General features: G+C 56.1%; 1 protein-coding gene and 1 non-coding gene across 2 annotated transcripts in view; both read right to left on the bottom strand.

Annotated features, from left to right (window-relative positions):
- The window catches only part of CFAP46 (cilia and flagella associated protein 46), an 86,599-nt gene that overhangs the window by 6,912 nt on the left and 62,425 nt on the right, over positions 1 to 17,262 (bottom strand). The window contains exons 40-50 of the mRNA XM_061182979.1: positions 16,130 to 16,318; positions 15,198 to 15,386; positions 13,427 to 13,561; positions 13,167 to 13,346; positions 12,565 to 12,735; positions 8,092 to 8,189; positions 7,536 to 7,612; positions 7,245 to 7,375; positions 6,810 to 6,934; positions 5,923 to 6,002; positions 4,797 to 4,958 (exon numbers count right to left, since the gene is read on the bottom strand). Coding sequence (XP_061038962.1) covers positions 4,797 to 4,958; positions 5,923 to 6,002; positions 6,810 to 6,934; positions 7,245 to 7,375; positions 7,536 to 7,612; positions 8,092 to 8,189; positions 12,565 to 12,735; positions 13,167 to 13,346; positions 13,427 to 13,561; positions 15,198 to 15,386; positions 16,130 to 16,318 — 1,537 coding nt within the window. The remainder of the gene's footprint in view (positions 1 to 4,796; positions 4,959 to 5,922; positions 6,003 to 6,809; positions 6,935 to 7,244; positions 7,376 to 7,535; positions 7,613 to 8,091; positions 8,190 to 12,564; positions 12,736 to 13,166; positions 13,347 to 13,426; positions 13,562 to 15,197; positions 15,387 to 16,129; positions 16,319 to 17,262) is intronic.
- Positions 17 to 147, bottom strand: LOC133079322 (small nucleolar RNA SNORA18). Its single transcript, XR_009698160.1, has one exon. It is a non-coding gene; the product is annotated as a small nucleolar RNA SNORA18 (small nucleolar RNA).

Here is a 17,262-nt window from a genome sequence, read left to right as displayed (position 1 = left end):
ATAGTTTACTTGGCAGCTCTGTCTTGTAGTTCTTTCCCACAGATCTAACAGGTAGTTCTATGAGTAAAGGAAACCACACAGTTAATCTATGAGGCGTTTCCAATGATGTAGGTTTACAGAAAAAGCCCCATCGGGATAGACCTCAACCCAGAAGTCAGTGTTTTAAAATTTCCAAATGTATGGGAATTTAAAAAATCTATCTTTTGGGAATTGGTTTCTAACCTAATCATATGTGGCCTCAGCCAGTTTCTGTGATTGTTTCACGTGTACTTGAAAAGAACGTGAGTCTCTAATTTTTAGGCACAGGGCCCATGTGTCCATTAAGCCGAGTCTGTTAAGTGTGTTGTCCCAGTTCTCTCTGTTTGTGCTCTTTCCGCTGTCTGACCTTTCAGTCGTGGAGGCGTGCTGGAGTCTCCCATCGCGGGAGTGGGCCCACCAGCCTCGCCCCAGGTGCTTGTTACTTGCTGCTTCCCGTATTTGAGGCTCTTTGATCCTCCCGACGAGCTTCACCGTTATCACTGTGTGATGACTCTGCCCTACTGATGCCCATGGCTGTAAAGTCGGCTCCGGCGGACGGTGAGATGGAGGCCCTTTTGGTGGCTCGCCCGCCCGGTACCTCTCTTTCCATTTTTCTGCTTTCTGGCTTTTGTGCCTCCTTTCTGTTCAGGAGAGTCTCACATGGCCGGCATCCTATTGACATGCTCTTGTTTACTGTGTCTTTAGTCGGCAGGTGTGGTGCACTCACTTGTTTGGTTCCTGATCTAATGGATGGGCCACAGCACGTTGCCCGTGGGTTCTCCGTCCTCCCTGTTCCGTGTGTGCGTCTCCATCACTGGCTCTTTGTAACTCGACTGAGGGGTTGGTTCACTCGCTTTTCTTATTCATTTTCCCTCTTTATTGGTTTGGAATTTATACACCAGTTATGTTCTTTCGTGATTATTCTTAAAGGTTTGCCGTGAATATTTAACACTCAAAGGGCGTTCCTCCAGCCTGAAGGGTTCAAGGCTCTGAGAACACTTCACTCTGGGACCTGCAGAATCCTTCTTTTTATCCCCACTCCGTAATGCACTGAAAAGACTTCACTCACATTTATGCAGTATTTTTGTTACTTTATGGTGAGAGTTTGTATTAGGGTCTAGTTGCTGCTGTAACAAATTACCACAAATGTTGGGGCTTAAAAGAACATGAATTTATTACCTTACAGTTCTGGAGGCAGGAGTCGAAAGGGGTCCCACTGGATTAAAATCCAGGTGTGAGCGAGGCTGTTTCCTTTGGGAGGCTCCAGAGGAGAATCGGCTCCCTTGCCTTTTCCAGCCTCCAGAGGCGCCACGAGCTCCTTCCGCTACCTCCGCACCCTCCTGCCTCCCTCTTTTCAGGACCCTGGCGATGACACTCGGCCACCCAGACAATCAGGACAGTCTCCCCATCTCAGGACCCTTCACTGAATCACATCTGCAAAGGCCCTTTTGTCACATCAGGGCACCTCCTCTTGGGCCCGGGGTCAGGGCGTGGGCGCCTTTGGGGCTGCTATTCTGCTAACCCCACCAGGGGGTGGGTCTGCTCTTCCAGACAACGCTGGCAGCGCAGAGCAGTGGGGACAGGAAGGCCCTTTCAGTAAATGGGGCGCGCACAGCGGGGGACTCAACGTGGGAAAGAGAGACCTGCCCCTTATCTCACACTGTGCGCAAAACCGATTTCGGAGGGAAGGTACGTAAAGACGTGAAGGACGAAAAAAGAGAGACATATTTAGAAGACATCATAGAATATCTTCATGATCTTCAGGTAAGAAAATATTCTTTTTAAAAAGACCCCAAAAGCACCAGCTGTTAAGAGAAGATGGATACATTGGACTATATTCAAATATTTTGTTCACCAAGAGGTACCACACAAAGGAGTGACAAGACCAGCTGCAGACTGGGAGGAGATCGGTAGTTCATAAAATGATCGGAAAATTTATACAAACCTAAAGAACAAAAGCCAGATAACCCAAGAGAAAAACCGGCCAAAGACTAGAACGGATTTTCACAAGTGAGGACATCAAATGGCCCATAAAATGTGAAAGGGGCTGGGCTCCCCGGCAGCAGGGGGTGCAGATCGGTGGGGCTTGAGCCCGAGGCCCCGCCAGCTGCTCCTGGTGGGCCCAGCACCGTGGCCTCTTGGAGGCGCAAGGCCTGTTCTCTCCCATCCTTTATATCTGGCACATTAGCGTCCTTTTAGTTAAGCCGATTTCCTTAAAGAAGCATGTTTTGGACCTTGCATTTCCATTCCCAAAGGTGATCTTTACCTTTTAACTGGGGTGTTTTGACCTTGTACGGAGACTGTGATTATTGATGTGGTTGGGTGGAAACACACCATCTTGCTGTTTGTTTTCTATTTGTCCTGTCTGTTCTTTGTTCCATGTCCCCTCTTTTTTCTGCCTTTTTCTGATTAATCGTATTTTTTTTTATGATTCCATTTTGACTTCCTCATTGTGTACTAGCTGTACCTCTTTGTTTGTTTTCAGTGGCTGTGCTGGTCCCCAGTACCCCGAGCCTCCGTTCTCAACCCCCCACCAGCCTTTGCTGCCCCACAAGTTACATTTATATAATGTTGTAGAACCCCACAACACGTTGCGATTATTTTTCACTCTAAGCTGTCAAAATCTTTTAAAGAGATTTTAAATTAAGAAAAAAGCTTTAAATATTGACCCACCTAATTCCAGTTTCTGGTGTTTATTTCTTTGTGCAGATGCAGGTTCCCATCCTTTTTTTTCCTGCCTGGAGAACACCCTGCAGCATTTCTTGTGGGGTAAGCAGGCCTGCTGGGGAAGAATTCTTTCAGCTCACCTATTTCTGAAAAAGTATTTCACCATTGTTTTTGAGAGTTATTTTCAAAAATATCTGCATTGATAGATATTTTCTTTGATAATTTAAAGGCGTTCTTCACTGCTTGCATTGTTTCAGCCGAGAAGTCTGCTCTCTCTCTTGTGTTTGTTTCTGGATACATAATGTGTCTTTTTTCTTTGGCTGCTTGTAAAATACTCTGTCACTGCTTTTAATCACTCTGACTACAGTGGTCCCTGGTATGGTTTTATTTCTTGTGTTTGGGATTCATTGAACGTCTTGGGTCTGCAGGATTACAGTTTTCATCAAAATTGGGAAAAATTGGCCATTATTAACTCAAATGTTCCCCCTGCAAAGACTCCAGTTACAGGCAGGTTCGGCCGCTTCACTTTGTCCAACAGCTCACTGGTGCTCTGTTTTTGTTTTTGTTTTTGTTTCAGTTTTTTCCTGCTGTTACTTCTTCAAGCTCACTAGTTTCTTCTCCTGTCATGTCGAGTTGCATTAATGCTGCCCAGGGCATGTCCCTCCTCAGCAGAAGTTCAGTTCTGGTCCGTTTTACATCTTCCGTGTCTTTGCTTACCACCTCCTGGAACACGTGGATTATAGTTACAGGAACTATCACCTGTGTCACCTCTGGGTCTGCTTTTGATTGGCTTTTCTCTTAACCATGGGTCTTTGCATGCCAGGTGATTTTTGATTGGACGTCAGACATTTTGAATTTTTCCTTGTTGGGTGGGTCCTGGATTTTTTAAAAAATTCTATACATCTTGAGCTTTATTTTGAGATGCAGTTAAGTTACCTGGAAATAGTTTGATCCCTTGAGGCCTATTTTTAAGTTCTGTTGGTGGGACGAAAGCCAGTCTCCCTAGTGCAGACAGGCAATGCCTTCTGGTTCCTGTACCTGATACCTGTGAATTATAAGATGTTCCATTCTGGCTGTAGTCTCCACACACGCCTGCACTGACCGGCTCCTAGCAGAAGGCTGAGGGGGACCCTCTGCAGGTCTCTCCTCCCAGGACCGCCTTGGGTCCCCAGTCCCTCGTCTCCTCACCTCAGGGAGACCACCAGGCTCTGCCTGGTCCCCCCCCCCCCCACCATGTGCTACAGCCTGTAGACTCTCTCCAGGCAGAAAGCTGGGGCTCACCTGCTTATTTCTCTCTCTTGGGGATTGCTGTCCCCCACTGCCTGTTCTCCAATATCTGAAAACCACTGTTTCATATATTTTTCAAATTTTTTATTTATTTATTTATTTGATGTGGACCATTTTTCAAGTCTTTATTGAATTTGTTACAATTCAATATTAGCTCCCCGACCAGGGATCTTAGCTCCCCGACCAGGGATCGAACCCGCACACCCTGCATTGGAAGGTGAAGCCTTAACCACTAGACCACCAAGGAAGTCCCTGTTTCATGTATTTTTGTCTGAGTTTTTGTTGTTCCAGCTGGAAAGCCAAATTTGGTCCCTGTCACCTCATCTTGGATGAAAACAAAAGTCCAATCTATCTACTTTTAATGTAATTTGATATTTACCGTAGTGCAACATACACGCAGAAAACTGCACACAGCACCAGTGTACAGCCTGCAGAATTTTCACACCCCAGGCACATCCACGTCACGGGACATGATCATGCCTGAGTCCCCAGCCGCCCCCAGGCCAAGCCAGGTCCCCCTTGTCCTCTCCCTCATTGCCTCTCACCATCTGATTGATGATTAACTGTGTAGTTGGTTGGTCACCACCAGTCCCCTCCTTTGAAACAGAAGTATGTGAGGCCAAGAACAAAGTTAAGTTTCCTGTTCAGGGCACGTTTGGCACCTAACAGAGCACCGGCACATAGCAGGTGTTCTCTGAATGAACCAGGGCCTCGAAAAGTATGGCAACATCTGCGAACTATTTTTTGACAAGAGTTACATTCTCTTATCGTGAAAGTCACTTAAATATTTGCATTTTAAAGTCAAGTATCAGTGTAGCTCTTACCTGTCTCCTTTCTATGCAGGCGGTTCCACAGCATCTGGAGAGAAAACTCTCGTGACACGGAGGAGACCATCCCTTCATCGAACACAGAGAGACCCTCTAATGGCAGCTCCAGAAGATGCCTGTCAGCGATCAGGATGACGTCGTCTGCGACCTCGGGCTGCACTGCGGGCGGGAACGCCAGCGGCTACCGAGGCAGCGGCAGACACCAGATGGCCAAGCTCCGCCCCTCACCACTGAGGCCGGCTGGCCGCTGCGCAGCCCCCCCGGCGGGAGACGCGGAAAGGAGTCTGAATTGGGTACCGCTCGCAGACACGCCAGCGCCGTCTTGGGGGTACACGCCGGTTTTGATGGTGCGGCCGGGTCACAGCCAGGACCTGGACAGAGCCCAGGCCATGGGGACATCGGGTCCTCTGTGGTTCTGGGGGCCGCCCAGGCTCCGCGGCCACTCCGGAAGCAGGAGCTGGAGCCACAGCTCCCCTCACCAGGGAGCCCCTCCAAGGGACGAACATCTGCACTAACCCCCTCCCCAAGGTCTGCCCAGACAGGGGCCACGGCCTCTGGGGACAGCTCCGTTAGGGGGAGGGTAGGGGCGCCCCCGTGACACCACGGCTTCTCCAGCCGTCGGGAAACCGGTGCAAAGGCTGAGGCCCCCAGACGTGTCAATGGAGTTGATGTGTTTGCAAAGTCAAGTCGAGTTACTTAAAATCCAGAAGGTTTTCATCTGGGAACTTTTAGGGCAGAAGCTCAGGTCACACAAGTGGTCACTGGGTTCCTGACAGCTGCGCACACTCGGCGCGGCGCTGGGACCTCGGGCACTGGGGTGACTCAGCCACGGGGTGGGGGGCGGGGAGCAAAACAAGGGCATTTCATCTTCCACTTGGGAAATCAGTAGACTGCTGACCCGGGAGGCCCAGCTGCCCTCCTGCCATCTGGCGTGCTCAGGAGGGTGACGAGGACGTCACCGTGGTTTTCGCCCGGGCATCCGGCAGGGCATCTGCGGCCGCGTGGGCAGTGGCGGGGTGGCGCGAACCTTCCGGAAGGCTGCCCCCACCGGCCCCGCTGCAGCACAGAGAGCGCGGCTCTGCCGGCCTCCAGCCCACAGACGCGGACCTGGGGCCCCACTCACCCTGCGGCAGGGACACCTTCCTCTCCTTGTCTTTGCCCTTGTATTTTCCCAAATCCCCAACAACTGTGGGAATCGGTGCTCTGAAAGGCAAAGGCAGAGATTCAGGTTTTAAAAACTCCATGAGAATCACTGAGAACAAGGACAGCATCTCCTCAGGCTGCTCCCACCAGGGCAGGGAGGGCCACAAGACTCTCCCGGCCCGCTGCTGGGGACCGGTCTCCGGAGATGGGGCAGGGAAAACACGCAGGACGTGAACACGCAGGACTCAGGATGCTCTGACCTGCTGGCCAATCAGGGAAGTTCACGTGCCCGACCCCTCTACCTTCTCTCCCACCAACACAGACCCAAGGGGCCAGGCGCTTCACCGTGCTCTCCCCTCCTTCCCACACCCAGGCCAGTGGCTCAGAGGGCGGCAGGGGCCTGCACGGTGGGGACGCCCCCAGAAAAGGTGTCAAGCAGGGCCAGACTTCCTCTCGATGGCGGGCGGACAGAGCCCGGGCTTCTGTTCTCAAAGAGCCTGTGCACGTCTCCCGTTTAATCGAATGGTCCAATTCAGCACAGAGAGAAGCCCACTATGGCGCTGTGGCCTCAGAGATGCGAGTTTCCACGAAGGAAACAGCTCTGAGTTTCACACGCCCACAGCCAGTCGCTCAGCTGGCCCTGGGACTCAGGGAGTGCTTCCAGGCCGCGCCCCCCAGCCCGCCCAGCCCCACCCTGGGTGTCACAATGCCCATCGCTCCCTGTACCTGTGTGCATCTGTGTGCACCTGTGGGGACAGAGAGACGACACGACCCTGCACCCCGAGGGCTCGGGCAATCCAGACGGCGCCCGCTCTCCGCACCCTCAGTCCCTGAAGCCTCAGGAATCAGCCCTCGATGGGTGGGTACCTGGCTTCCGGGGGGCAGCTGAGCAGCCGGAAGAGCGGCCTCAGATACTCCTCCATGGGCTTCACGACCTCCACGAACCACTGCAGAGAGCGTTCTTCCCTTCTCAGGGGCAAGCCTTCTGACCCCTTCTCAACCCAAAGACAGCCGCAGTCAGAGGTGTCAGAGGGGAAGAGGGACGGGACCCTGCCGGCGACCCCCCAGGACAGGCCCAGCTCAGCAGCCAGGTACCCCCCCACCCCCGACTCCTCGGCCAGCATCGTGGAGGCGTCTGCATCAGACTTGGCTCAAGGATTCAGAGCAGGATTGGCCCCGTGCCTGGTCGGGGAGCCTGACCCGGGGTCCAGCAGCGCCTGGCGGGGGGGGGCTCCTCGCCCAGGCCTCGCCACCCTGCCCTGCGGGGTGGCAGCACCCCTGGCACCGGGCTCGGGGCCTCACCAAGCCTGGGCTCAGGGCCGTGTCCTCACTGTGCGCCTCGGCCTGGGCGTGCTCCCGGAACCGCCGGGCACTGGCCAACAGGGAGGAGAAGGCGGCCGGGCTCACGGCCACCCGAGCCACCTTGCAGGAGCCTGCAGAGACAGACGCCGCCGCTGTCCATGCACGAGGCTTCGCAGAACGCCCCCCGGGGCTGAGGGGACCGCGGGTGGGAACGCGTGCGCACGCTTGGCCTTGGCGCCGGTGGGCGCACCCCTGCCCGCGCCCAGAGGGCGGTGCTCCGGCAGAACTCACCCCCGGCCTGGAGCGCTTTGCCTTTGGCTGCAGGGATGAGCTTGGGTTTCTCGTAGGCAGCGCCGTACAGATGGGTCCTGTCGGCAGGACGCAGGGTGGGGTCAAAGCCCAGCTCCGGGGGTCTCAGAGGAGCCCCGGCCAGGCCGACTCTGCGCCATGTACCCACCCTGCCGGGAGCAGGAGCCCCCTCCCTGCGGTGCCCCGGCCAAGTCAGACACAGGGTTAAAACAGGCCCCTGGGGGCTCTGTGTGCGGCGCTGCCGGAGGCTGGGGCACCAGCTTCTCCCCAGACCCGTGGGTTCTGCCCCACTTGAGCAGCGAACTTCAGACCAGGGCCACGCGCTGGCGGGAGCTGGCACCGTGCCCTCTCCCCTCCCCGGGTCGTACGGGCCAGCCTGGCCATCGTGGCAGAGGGACGGTCCCCGGCCCCCCAGCGGGCAGCCCCCGCCGGCCTGTGTCTGTCCCTCGGCTTGGCAGCCCCTGCGCTGTGTCCACAGGGACCTTAGCGGGCAGAAGCCTGGGTAGCAGCCCCGAGAACACGAGAGAGGAGGCCTCACCTGTCCCGTGAGTGGTGCAGAAAGAGGATCCGAAAAGTGGGAGGGATTTCACTCAAGAAGTTTAAGTGCTCTTCGGTGACCCGGAGATTCTGCCAAGCCTGCGGGGGGCAGTCAGGAGTCAGCGCCGGGCGGCGGCTGCGGGGCCGGGCGCCGCCACAAGGGGGCAGCAGACGCACGCGGACTTCACCGCTGCCCCGGACACTGGCTCCGCTGGTACCGCCAGAGCCCGACCCGCCGCGCGCACCGGCAAAGGCACCGAGCCCAAAGGCGCACGGAAAAGCCCCGGCACGTCCTGCAGCACAGCCGCCGCCCTCTCCGCTCCCCGCGGTCCCGGCGCCCCCCGCGCAGACACCGGCAGGGCAGGCGCAGCACCCGCGCTTCCCGGCCCGCAGGCCGCGGGGGGCGGGGGCGGCCGGCGGTTCCCCCTGCCCTGACCCGGGTCCCCCTTCTCTGCGGGGAAGGGTCCGCAGCGGGGGCCACACAGCACCCCGCGGGCCGCCTCCCCAAAGAGGAGCGGCTGCTCAGAAGCCCATTCCCCACTTTCGGATGAAATGAGCTTCAGCTTTGCCAAAGCCGACCAGCGTCCGCACTCAAGCCCACGGCGCTGCGGAGGGGGTTCTGGGACGCTTGCCCTGGCGGCGCGCGGACACAGGGAAGCCGTGGGAGCCGCGCTCGGGAGGCTGCGGGCTGCTCACAGGGGCCACGGCCTCGCTCCAGGGGAGGAGCCGGCAGGCTTCCGCAGCTCGGGCGGCCCGCTGTGCGAGGCCCGGGCCCCTCCGGGCTGGCGCACGTGGCGGCTGACCCTGCTGCCCTCTGCTGCCTGCAGAGTGTCCCATCGGTGAGGGCACCACTTCTCATCCCTTCTGTGGCCACTGGGCACCTGGGTGGCCTCCCTTTTGGGGCCACAAATGCTGCTGTGACGTCTGTTCTTTGGGGACCACCGGCCGCAGGGGAGAGTTGCTGGGGGACGTCGCTTCCAAAGGGGCCGCCGGGCCCCACCCCCGCCAGGGCCCCGCCTCCTCTCCCGCCCTTGGGGCTTTGCACCTGTTCCCTTTCAGCCCTTCTGGTGGATGTCTAGCAGTACCTGAATGGGGTTTTAATTTTTCCATTTTCCTGATGACCAGTGAACTTGCGCGTCATTTAAAAAGTTTACTGGCCACTTGGGTATCTTTTGTGAAATTCCAGTCTTGTGATTGTTTTCTGTGGGAGAGTCAGTCTTTCTCCTGCCGAGAGGGGACACCTCCTGTCTACACACAGGACACCAGCCCCTGGCCTCTCGGGTGTGTTGTATCTCCTCTGGGGCTTGCCTTTTGACTCCTGGGCATATGGTTTTGATGAACACAAGTTCCTACTGTCAATGCAGTACAACTGATCGTTCCCCCTTTGATGGTTAGCACCTCTGTCTCCTGCGTAGTAAGTCTTACCTACTCCGAAGGCATGAAGAGGTCCCCTTAAAGCTTCTTCTGAAAGCTCTGCTGTGTTACCTTCTCAGGTAGAGCTGCCCTTCGTGCAGGGCTGCACCATCCGCTCTTCTGCCCTAAGTGTCGCACTTGACATCTGTCAGGTGTGGGTGGTGGGTCTGTTTCTGGGCGTTTTCTTGTCCCATCGGTCATTTTCTCCATTTGTGTGCCAATGCCACGCTGTCTTACCTTCTATAGCTTTAAATAGGTCTTGGTATCTTGTATAGTAAGCTGGCATTTCCTTACAAACATCTTAATACGGAGCCTTCCCCCACAAACACAGCTGCCTCTGTGCTTACATAGTTCTTGAATTTTCCTTAGGAAGGTTTGCAGTTTTCAGGGTAGAAGTCATGTGTATCTTTTGTTAGATTTTCCTTAGGTATTTGATTGTTTTTGATGTTACTGAAAACGGTATTATTCAGACATTGTAATTGCTTGTTTGTAACTGGCATGTAGAGATGCAACTCATGTTTACAGCTTTCAGCAGTGACCTGCCAAATCTGCATGTTAAATCTGTTATTGAGAGAGAGTATGATTTTCAAGGCCCACAATCATATTGATTGTGAATAATCCGTTTTACTTCTTCCTTTTCAGTGCTTCTGCCCTTCATTCCTTTTTCGAGTCTAACTGTTCCATTGAATAGAAGCAGTGATAGCTTTCTTGTGTCATTTTGACCCAAGGAGAAAATTTTTCAAAATTTTAGTATATAGTGTGATGTTTGCCATGGAGTTTTAAAGACATTCTTTATCAAATTAAGAAAATTATCATCTATCTTGACTTTTTGAAATCACAGACTGGTGCTGAATTTTGACAAATGGTTTTTTTGCATCTATCAAGATGATCTTATGAGTTTCTCCTTTTCCTCCTGTTAATACGGTGAATTATATTGAATGATTTAAAAGTATTAAACCACATGGAACACAGCCATTCGATCCTCACGTATTATCCCTTTTATAATCGCTGGATTTTACTTGCTAATACTCTGTGTCCACGTTGATGAGAGAGATTTTCCTTCCATGTAACGTCCTTGCTAGGTTTCTAGTATCGAGGCTCACTGGGCCTCTTTAAAGACAGTTAGGAAGTATTCCTTTTATTCCTATCCTCTGGAAGTGTTTTGAGGATTATGTCTTCCTTCAATGTTTGGAAGAATTTATTGGCGAAGCCAGTTGGGTCTGGGATTTTCTTTGTGGGAATGCTTTTAATAAAAGGTTCCATTTCTTGAAGCGATATTATTCAGATTTTCCATTCTGTCCGCTTTGGTAGGTAATATTTTTGGAGGAATTTGTCCATTTCATCCAAATTGTCAAATTTATTAGAGTAAGCTTATAAAAAAAATAGTCTCTTATTAGCTTCTTGATGTCTGAAGGATCTCATGATGTCTTTTTATTACCGATACTGAAATTTTTGTTTTCTTTTTTATCAGGTCTTTCTAAGTGTTTATCAATTTTATTAGTCTTCTCTTTGGAACCAACACTTGTCATGAGTGATTTCCTCTGCCGTAAGTGTGTTTTAATTTCATGGCTTCTGCTGTTCTCGTTCTTATTTGTTTTCCATTTTTCTTAGGTGTTTTTACTCTAGCTTCTTGAAATCACAGCTTAAGTCACTGTTTTTAAGACTCTCTTTTGTATTCAAGGCTGTATTTTTCCTCCACGCCGTTTTAGACAAGTCGCCTAGGTTTTGATATACAGTATTTTTATTCTCTAAGTCAATTTAAAATATTTTCTAAATTCCATCGTGATTTCCTCTTTGACCAACTGATGATGATAGACATACTGGTTAATTTCAAGGCTGTTGTGTGTTTTACAGGTATCTCTTAGTTACTGATTTCTGTTTTAATTTCCTTGTGGTTAGAAAACAAACTGAATGACTTCAGTGCTTTGGAACTTGTTGAGGCCTCTCGTGGCCCGGGGCTGGTCACGCTGGCGCAGCGTTCCAGGCCGGGTCTGTCCACACCTCCTGCACTCGCGGACGCCCCACACGCTTCTGCAGGCCACTGCCTCTTCATCTGCTCATCGTGCCAGCAGCCAAGAGGGCGGCTGCAGCCTCCCCGCAGAGCCGGGGGTCTGTCTGCGGCTGCTCTGTCTCTGGCAGTTCTCTCTTGCGCCTCTGAAGCTGCATCACTGGTGCTCACGGATTCAGGACGGTGGTCGGCGCTGACTGGCTCCTGGGCCGTTTCCCTCCAGTGAGGCATCTGAGCAGAACGCTCACGGGTTCTCACCTGTTAGTGTTTTCACGGTTCACGCACTGCTTCTTGCCTCCTCCAGGCTGGCCTGGCCCAGAGCAGCCTGCACCCCGTCTTGCCTCCGCCCCGCAGGAGGGAGGATTCCCGTCCCTGGGTCACGGCACTGGCTCTCGGCCTGGAGACGTTTTCGGTTGTCACACCTGGGGAGGTGCTGGAGGCCAGGCTGCCGCTAAGCAGCCACGGCGCACAGGACGGCCCCACCACAGAGAGTCATCCCGTCCTCAGAGGTCAAGAGGAGGAAAGCAGCCTGGGTCAAGGGATAGGAGGTCAGCCCATGCGAGTAACCGTGGAAGCCCCAGGAAGGAGGAGGGTGGGCTTGACCAGAGCATCCGGGCCTGTTTTCTCTATTGAGTTTCATCAAGTTTAATTTCTTTAAATCTCCAATTCATATTTGCTAGTCCAAATAAAAGCAGAGGTGCTATTAGCTACCATGCTCTGCAAATTTCTTTCAAAATTAAACTCTTAAGACTTGACTGAGTATAAAACTTTTCTTCAAACACAGCGAGGGCTGAAAGCAGAGCCCCGGGGCACCGTCCCCTCCGCGGCCTGCTGCAGCCCCTGGGCATTTGTACTTGCGAGCTCGCTGACTCTTGCTGTCACCGAGGAGGTGGGCTGCTATCCCCCCACCGGGCCCATGAGAAAGCTGCAGCTCAGAGAGGTTGAGTGACCCTCCCAGAACCACACAGCAAGCCAGGATTTGGACTCGGTCCGAGTGTATCTGCAGAGCCGCGGGGCCAGGGGCAGGGTCAAGGGCGTCCCTAGCTTGGTCACCTTGGATATGGCGGCCAGTCTCTGCTCCACGCTGGCAAACAGGCTGGTGGACGTCCTCTCCTGGCGCCTCAGCCTGTGCTGGAGCTGCAGCAGTGCAGCCAGCTGTGAGCTGCTGGTGCTGGCCGTGGCCGTGAGCAGGACATCACGCATCCCCTCCGAGGCCGAGCAGCTCTGAAACAGACCACGGAGGCTGCCGAGGGGCCCGGGCGCTGTCCAGGGCGGGTGGGCGCCCAGGTACTCCTCCTGGTGGCCGGCACAGCCGCGGGGCAAGGCCAGACCGGACCTTCACCGCTGTGCCCGCAGGCCTGCAGCTCAGGACGCAGGGAGGAGGGCTTGGCGCTCTTGCCCTAAGTCTCAGGAACACGAGCTCGGAGGGCTTCCGCCGCTCGCGCACCCACGAGCCTCCGGGCAACCTCGGGGGGCCGGACCCCTTCTCCTGGTGCCCACGGTGCTTCCTCCAATGAGCGCCATCCTTAAGGCAGAGCCCAGTTGCAGCCTGGCTGGCGGGGCCACCAACGGAGGGAGCACCGGGGTCTCGGGGACCCTCCTTCTCCCCAGTGGCTAAGAGGGACCTTGCGGAAGGTGCCCAGAGCAGAGCGCACCTGAGACAGCGCCAGGAACTGGCAGGTGGCCGTGGGGTCCAGGGTGCCGACACACCCCACCATCTCCAGGCTGGCGGCTGCAGCGACGTCCAGGAGGTTGCTGCCCAGGGCTACCTGCAGGCACTGCAGCAGCACCTCGGACGCCTGGGCCAGGTACCGCCGGGCCAGCGCCATCCTCCTCTGCGGGGCAAGGCTCAGGCTCAGGCCGGCTCTGCGGGCAGGGCGCGCCCGGGGCGGGGCTGGGGCTGGGGCAGGGGTACCTTCAGATCCCAGCCTTTCCCGCTGTGCTCCTCGGGGGTGGGCCTGAAGGCCAGCAGGTCGCCGTAGGGCCCCTCGCGCTCCTTGTCCTCCTGGATGACCTCCAGACACTTGAGGCTGCTCAGCTCAGCGCCCCCCTACGGAACACACACCTCCAGTCGGCCCGCACGTCGGCACGGACGGCAGTGCCCGCCAGGGCCAGGCGTCTCTGTAGGATCCCTGGGTGAGGGCACTGTGGGCGCTGGGCCGGCATCTCGCTGATTTAGGTGACCAGCAGGACCCTGGCCCAAGAGCCTGGCGTTTGGCAGGTGCAGCCAGGGTGGGGCCTCGGCAGGCTCAGGTCAATGGCCTTCTGTGCTCACTCCCCTTCAGTCCTTCAAAATCACCTCCCCCGGCATCAGGCCGGCCAGGACCCGGGGAGCCAGCTGCCAGTCTGCCCCAGGGGCCCGGGGAACAAAGGCACAAACGAGGCCCTCCTGTCTGCAGGACAAGCCACCCTGACGGGGTCCTCAGGATGCCAAGGGAAACTGCCTAGGGGGCAGCAGGCCCAGGAGGACTCGGGTTGAAGGGGACCCTGGGTTTGAGGGGACATGACACGAAGCGGGGCCTGGGGGGCACGTTTCCCCAGCGGCCCCTCCGAGTCGGGGTGTGGTGAGGGCCGCTTCATAGATGGGACGCCCGCTCAGAAAGGAGCTGTGTATCTGGTCCACGTCTGCCTCAGAGCCACCTGCTCTGGTTGGACAAGGGGCCAAACGCCATCAATTCACCCAAATGTGAGTCACGTCCTGTGGCCTGGAGACCCAGGACAGACAGTCTCGGGCTGACCCCAGGGCCTGCACACCCAGCTGGGTCAGGGGAGTGGAGGCACCAGCCCCAAATCACAGAGGGGTGCAGCGCCTGGCTGCTCGGGGCTGGGGGGTCTCCTAAAAGAGCAGAATCTACGGGCATGAGCCTGGCTGCACCGCCAAGCAGGTGCCTTCCAATTGGAGAAGGTGGCATCTGCAGAGGTGGTTAGGACGGTGACCTGGAGCTTCCACGGCCAGCGGGGGCAGTGGCTGTCACCAGAGCTCCTTCCAAGGGGCGCCAGGACTGCTGGACAGCCTTGTGGGGGGTGGGGAGTGCTGGAGAGAAGGGTGTGGGCTTCCGTGCACTGACGCAGCTGCTGCGGACCGTATGGGCGGGGGAGGGGAGTGGGGGTGGAGGGGAGTGAGGGGGTGGAGGGGAGTGAGGGGGCGGGGGAGGGGAGTGAGGGGCAGGGGAGGGGAGTGAGGGGGCGAGGGAGGGGAGTGGGGGAGGGGGGAGGGGAGTGAGGGGGGAGGGGAGTGAGGGGGCAGGGGTGGAGGGGAGTGCTGTAGGATGGGGGCCCAGTGCTCAGGTGCAGGCCAGACGCCCAGGTGCAGAGCTGCCAGGGTGAGGGAGACACCAGGGACACCCACATTTGGGGTGGGGTGGGATGCCCCGCTTAGGATGGGTCCGTCCTGCCCTCGGACCAGGACCAGCCGTGTGCCTGCCCTTCCTCTCCCACCCGTTCGCCACCCCTCCTCGGGCCTGTCCCCGAAGTCCCTGTCTCTGTCCTTCCCTGCGGGCCCCGGGCCGGGCTGCTGCTGCCCTTTCCTTCCTGCCGTAGCCCACATCGCCCTTCTTGACGGGGATGATTCGAGACCTGTTTGCCACCTCAGTTCTTACTGAGGTCAGGTGAGCTCTAAATATCTTGTTTCTGTTTTTTAAGCGTAGGTGGGAGGTTGTGAACCAGCCAGAAGCAGAAGCACGTACCAAGAGGCTCTCCTCCCAGTAGAAGGCGGGGCGCAGTGGGTCTGCGTGCACGGCCAACAGGTGCAGGGCCTTCCCGGCCAGGCCCAGGAGCTGGGCGCGGAGCTCCGCGCAGCCGGCGCACAGTGGCTGCAGGCTCCCCAGCTGGGCCAGCACGGTGTGCGCCAGGGTCCGCTTCAGGGTGAACCACTTCTTCAGGGACAAACCGCCTCGGTTACCCCATCCCCGCCCCGGAAATGCAATAGGCCCACCGCTGCTGCCCCTCCCCACCGGGACCCACCCTCTAACACGCCATGCATTGTGGCGAGGGTCTCCAAGGCTCAGGTGTTGGGAGGGTCTGAAGTCTGCTGATAGAACCTTAATTTGGGGCTGACTGACAAGGACATGAGTTTGTATGCAGTTCCATTTTAGGACTAATTTGATCCATTTAGAGTTACATCAAATTAATTTGATTCATGCTTCATGAAATCTAAGACAAAGTCTAAAATGCCAGGACATGTTTCCCTAAAACAAGCATTTCGCAAATGTAGCTTATTTTCTTAACAGACTGCAGTTGACCTTTATGGACTCCTTACTGTGACGACATAACCGTCAGAGCAAACTCGCGCCTTGGGAAGGGAAGCCGTCTGTGCACAGGGGGCCTCTCCCGCCAAGTACGACCCCGCTTTCATTAGGCAATTAGACGGGGCCTTTCTGAGGCCCACCGAGCTGCTGGGGGCTGCTGGGGGCTGCTGGGGGCTGCTGGGAGCTGCCGGAAGCTGCCGGGGCAGGGAGCCCACTCTGGTCAGAGACCTCAGGGGGAGGCCTGTGAAACCCGGCCTCCTGGACTCCCAGCGGCTGGTCTGCGGGACACGGAGGTGGAGACCCCGCCGCAGCACGACAGCCCCCGTGGGTGGGGGGCCCCGGGGGACCAGCGAGTGTCCGTGGAAGGTTACCAGGCCGACAGAAGTGTAGTCGCTGGGGCTGTGCAGGTAGTCGGCCAGCAGCTTGTGCACGGAGCCCTGCTCCAGCTGCCGCCCCAGCGTCTCCTCCCGCGTCAGCTGGAGCGTGTCCAGACACACCTCCACGAAGCTGAGCTTGAGGTGCGCCAGCCTCCGCATCCGAGGGGTGCTGACGTTCTGCAACTGAGACACGCGCGCGGGCAGTCACGGCGCGGGCGCTCCCGCCGAGGTCAGCCTCCGCCCAGTCAGCCCCGACAGGCGCGCGCGTCCTGACGCGTGGATACCCACGAGGATGACGGCTGCTCCCTCGCCCCCAAACCCCCCTCCCCACTCCTCCTCAACCTCCTCCTTCTTAGGCAAACATGTGGCTACTTTCTGGGTCTACAAGTTAGCTTGCACTTTCTCGGATTTTACATAAATGGAAGCGTATAGCATGTACTCTCTGCCTGGCGTGCTGCACTCAGCGTGGTTATGTTAGGGTCCATCCACGTTGTTGCCTGTATGTCACTCCCTTCGTGCAGCTGAGCAGTGTTCCGTCGCGTCGATGCGCCAGTGTGTTTACCCACTTGCAGTCTGGGGCTGTTACAAATACCACTGCTGTGAGCATTCGCGCACACGCCTGTGTGTGAACACGTGCTTTCACGTCTCTTGGGTAAACGGCTAGGAGCGGGATGGCTGGGGCATACGGCGGGCCCGTGCTTAACTCTTCAGGAAACTGCCAAACCATTTTCCAAGGTGGCTGCACGCGCTGTGTCCCCAACACAACAGCGTAGGAGAGCCCCAGTTCCTCAGGTTGTTGCTAATATTCAGTGTGGTCGGTCCTTCAAGTTGTAACCATGTTAACAGGTGTGCGGCGGTTTTTCACTGTGGTTATAATCGGCGTTTCCCTGACTCACTAATAACGTTGGCCATCTTTTCACCTGATTATCTGCCATCCACATATTTTCTTCGGAGAAATGTCTGTTCAAATGTTTGGTCTGTTTTTATTGGGTTGTTTATGTCTTACTAAGTTTTGCAAGTTCTTTCTATACTCTGGAGACAAGACCTTTGTCGGATAAATGATTTGCAAACATTTTCTCCCAGTCGTCGACTGTCTTTTCTTTCTCTTAATACTGTCTTTTGAAGAG

Source organism: Eubalaena glacialis, chromosome 1 (assembly GCF_028564815.1).
Source record: "Eubalaena glacialis isolate mEubGla1 chromosome 1, mEubGla1.1.hap2.+ XY, whole genome shotgun sequence".
NCBI lineage: Eukaryota > Metazoa > Chordata > Mammalia > Artiodactyla > Balaenidae > Eubalaena > Eubalaena glacialis.
Note: the sequence above shows the minus strand (reverse complement) of the source record. Positions and strands in the feature narration are given on the sequence as shown.